The following is a 3,317-nucleotide window of genomic DNA, read 5'->3' on the forward strand; positions in this document are numbered from 1 at the left end:
GAGGCGGCACCGCGTAAATTGTGTTGATTGTTAAACTCTCGGAGCCCAACTCCCGGAAGCTGAGAGTTTTGAGAAAAGTTTCTGTAGTGGTGTGCCCAAGTCTGCGAATTCCCAATTATGAGCGCCCCGGGCGTGCAGTCCTTTACCCAGCAGGGCTGGGAGCAGGTGCTGGCCAAAGTGAAACGGGCTGTGGTCTACCTGGACGCCGCCTGTGCCGAAAGCCTGCACTGGGGCTGCGGATCCACCCGGCTCCTGGAGGCGGTGGGGGGACCTGCGTGTTACTTGCGGGAGTTCGAGCCCGCAGCAGTCGGTGGCGGTGCTAAGCAGCCCAAGGCGGTGTTTGTGCTGAGCTGCCTACTGAAAGGCCGAACCGTGGAGACTCTACGGAACATCATCTGCCGCAGTCACTTCCAGTATTGTGTGGTGGTCACAGCTGTGAACCACGCTGTCCACCTCACGGCTAATCACGTACCAGCGGCGGCAGCGGCGGAGCTGGAGGGACAGCAGCCGGTGTTCGAGCAACTAGAAGAGAAGCTGTGTGAATGGATGGGCAACATGAACTACACCGCCGAGGTGCTTCACGTCCCATTGTTGCTCGCCCCTGCCTCTCCCTACCTTGCCTTGACTCCAGCCTTTGCTTCCCTTTTCCCACTGCTACCCCAGGATGTGCATCTCCTTAACAGTGCCCGACCAGACAAAAGGAGGCTGGGAAGCCTGGGTGACGTGGATGCCACTACCCTGACCCCTGAACTACTCCTGCAGATCAGGTGCCTGGTATCAGGCATCAGTTCTTTGTGTGAGCACTTAGGGGTCCGAGAGGAGTGTTTTGCTGTAGGTTACCTCAGTCGGGTCATCGCTGCAGATCTGGCCAATTATGCCCCTGCCAAGAACAGGAGGAAGACTGCTGCAGGCAGGGCATCAGTGGTCTTTGTGGACAGAACTCTGGATCTCACAGGTAAGTGGGATTGCTGTGGAGGTCTTCATAACCACTCTCCAAGGTTCTGGGACTTTCATTAATTCAGAGCATATTTTATTGATCTCTTACTAATGAGGATACAAAGATGAATTAGGTGGACACATGTCCCCGACCTCACAGAATTTATAGTCTAGAGGGAGATACAGACAAGCAAATTAGCAATTACAATAAATTTTTAAATGCTGTAATGGCTAAATGCATCTTCAATGTGCAGTGCCTTGTTAAACAACAACTGCACCTAGCTCAAGAGATTGGAAAAATGTAATTATGCTGACACCAAGGAGAACTGTCTACCTGGGAACCTTTTAGGAATGTGCAGATGCAACTATTCCCAACAGTCCTTCATAAGAAGGCTCTAATTTGTTGGTGAGGTGTTAACAGATGACTTAGCAGAAGGAAACTGTTCAACAAAACATGAAATTATCATAGAGAGTTAGTTGAGTTTTAGGTTTCTTTTAAATGAGTATTTAAAAACATATATCCATTCTCGGCTTAAAGATGTAATTCACTCAGAGATTTTTGACCCCCATTCTGCAACTCAGGGCCACTTATAGTCACTAGATGTTCATTCAGCAAGTATTTAATGAGGAGCTCATAGTGCTGGGGAGACAACCATAAACAATAGACAACATAAATACAATGTGGTTCTCTCCAGGCCGAATCAATGAATACTGTACTGGTAATACAAGAACCCTTTAACATCAGAAGTCACTTTATTATTATTATTTTAAATTGGGAAATTGGGGGATGGGAACAGCGCTGGGGAATTGGGGGAAGGGGAACAGACAAGTTGCTGTCCTTTTTGTTCTTCAGTCTAGTTGTGGAGGACGTTGCTTCACTGGCCCAAGTTGGCACCATCACTGCGCTCTTCCCAGGTGAAGCAGATCAGTCGCCGGCTTCTGGACAGCTGTTCACACTGGCTGGTGGCTACACATGGTAGCCCATAGCAACCCGCTGCAGCACGGACTGCAGCCTACACTGTCGTCAGCGACTCACAGCAGCCTAGCTCCAGGTTGAGCTGTTCTTCAGCATCTTAGCTGTAGAGGGCAGTGTCACTGGCCCTCATATGTGGTATCCGAACTGGGGCCCTCTGGTGTCCCAAGCCAGTTCTTAACCAACGTGCCACTTGGCGGGCCCAGAAGTCACTTTAGAAGCACTCATGCTGTCTTTGTCTTAAGTCACTTTTACGAGCCTGAAAAAAAAATGTGGTTTTGGGGGTTATATGTCTCCTGAGTTTGAATCCTTGGTTGGCAATTTATGAATTGTGTAATCATAAGCAAGTTACTTCAACTGAATTTTCTACTCTGTAAATAAGCATAATAATACCTACCTATTAAAGTTGTAATAATTAAGTCAATAATAAATGTACAGTATGGAGCTTAATTCCTGGTGCATCATAAAGTCTCAATAAATACTAGCTATTGTGACGAAGATGATGATGGTGATGATTCCTTGAAGCCCGGTTGGTCTTTTCTACCTAGTTCTTCTGTCCAATTAATATAACATGGCAAAAACAATAGAGAGAGATAGAGATAGACATTAGGAAGCAAAATGTTAATTAATTCGAAGTGGGTAGAATCAAAACGAGTAAATGAGCCAAGTCCCACCCATTGTTGGAATGAGGTCTTCTAAGCAATGATGACTTTTGGAAAGATAAGTTGGTTTCATGGGGAAAGTATTAAACTGTCGTTGGTCTTGAGTTTCAATTTGAGTTTATTAATTCATTTGTTATTAAAAGAGTTAATACATGTAAAGCACCTATAAAAATCCCTGATACACAGAAAGCACTCTCTAAATGCCTCTACCATTACAAACTGTTACCATTCATTCACTTGTTCTTTCATTCATCTAGCAAATATTTAGTGAGGGCCTACTAGGTGCCAGCTTGCCTGCTAGATGTGGTAGGTACAGGACTAACTAGATGAACAGTTGCCATTATGAAGATAAGGGGAGATCTGCTATTCTTTGTCAGGTCTAAGCCCTCTGGGTCTTAAGGTCTTCATCAATAAAATAAAGTTTGGCTCAAAAATTTCAGGGTATTATATTATCCAATGACACTATTTACCTCGATGACTATATGCTAATAATTTATTTATATATTCATTCAATAAATCATTTATTTATTCAATATTAATACCTTCCATATCAATAGGTACTATGCTAGGTGCTGAAAATATAGTATTGAGCTGTCGGAAAAGTCATGACTCATGTTTGCAACAGATGGCACCAGTTCATTTTTGGAAGTACTAGAGTCATTTGCATCTATGTTATTGCTATGTCATTTGACAGCTGACAGTTCTAGCTTCATTCTAAAAAAAAAAAATTGAGTGATTTGGTTGAG

The 3,317-nt window shown here is 44.4% G+C and overlaps 1 protein-coding gene across 1 annotated transcript in view; it reads left to right on the top strand.

Annotated features, from left to right (window-relative positions):
* Positions 1-3,317, top strand: part of SCFD2 (sec1 family domain containing 2) — a 344,198-nt gene continuing 340,881 nt past the window's right edge. The window contains exon 1 of the mRNA XM_019640903.1: positions 1-955. Within this exon, the coding sequence (XP_019496448.1) occupies positions 118-955 (838 nt within the window). The 5' untranslated portion in view covers positions 1-117. The remainder of the gene's footprint in view (positions 956-3,317) is intronic.

This window comes from Hipposideros armiger, unplaced genomic scaffold (genome assembly GCF_001890085.2).
Source record: "Hipposideros armiger isolate ML-2016 unplaced genomic scaffold, ASM189008v1 scaffold_53, whole genome shotgun sequence".
Lineage (NCBI taxonomy): Eukaryota > Metazoa > Chordata > Mammalia > Chiroptera > Hipposideridae > Hipposideros > Hipposideros armiger.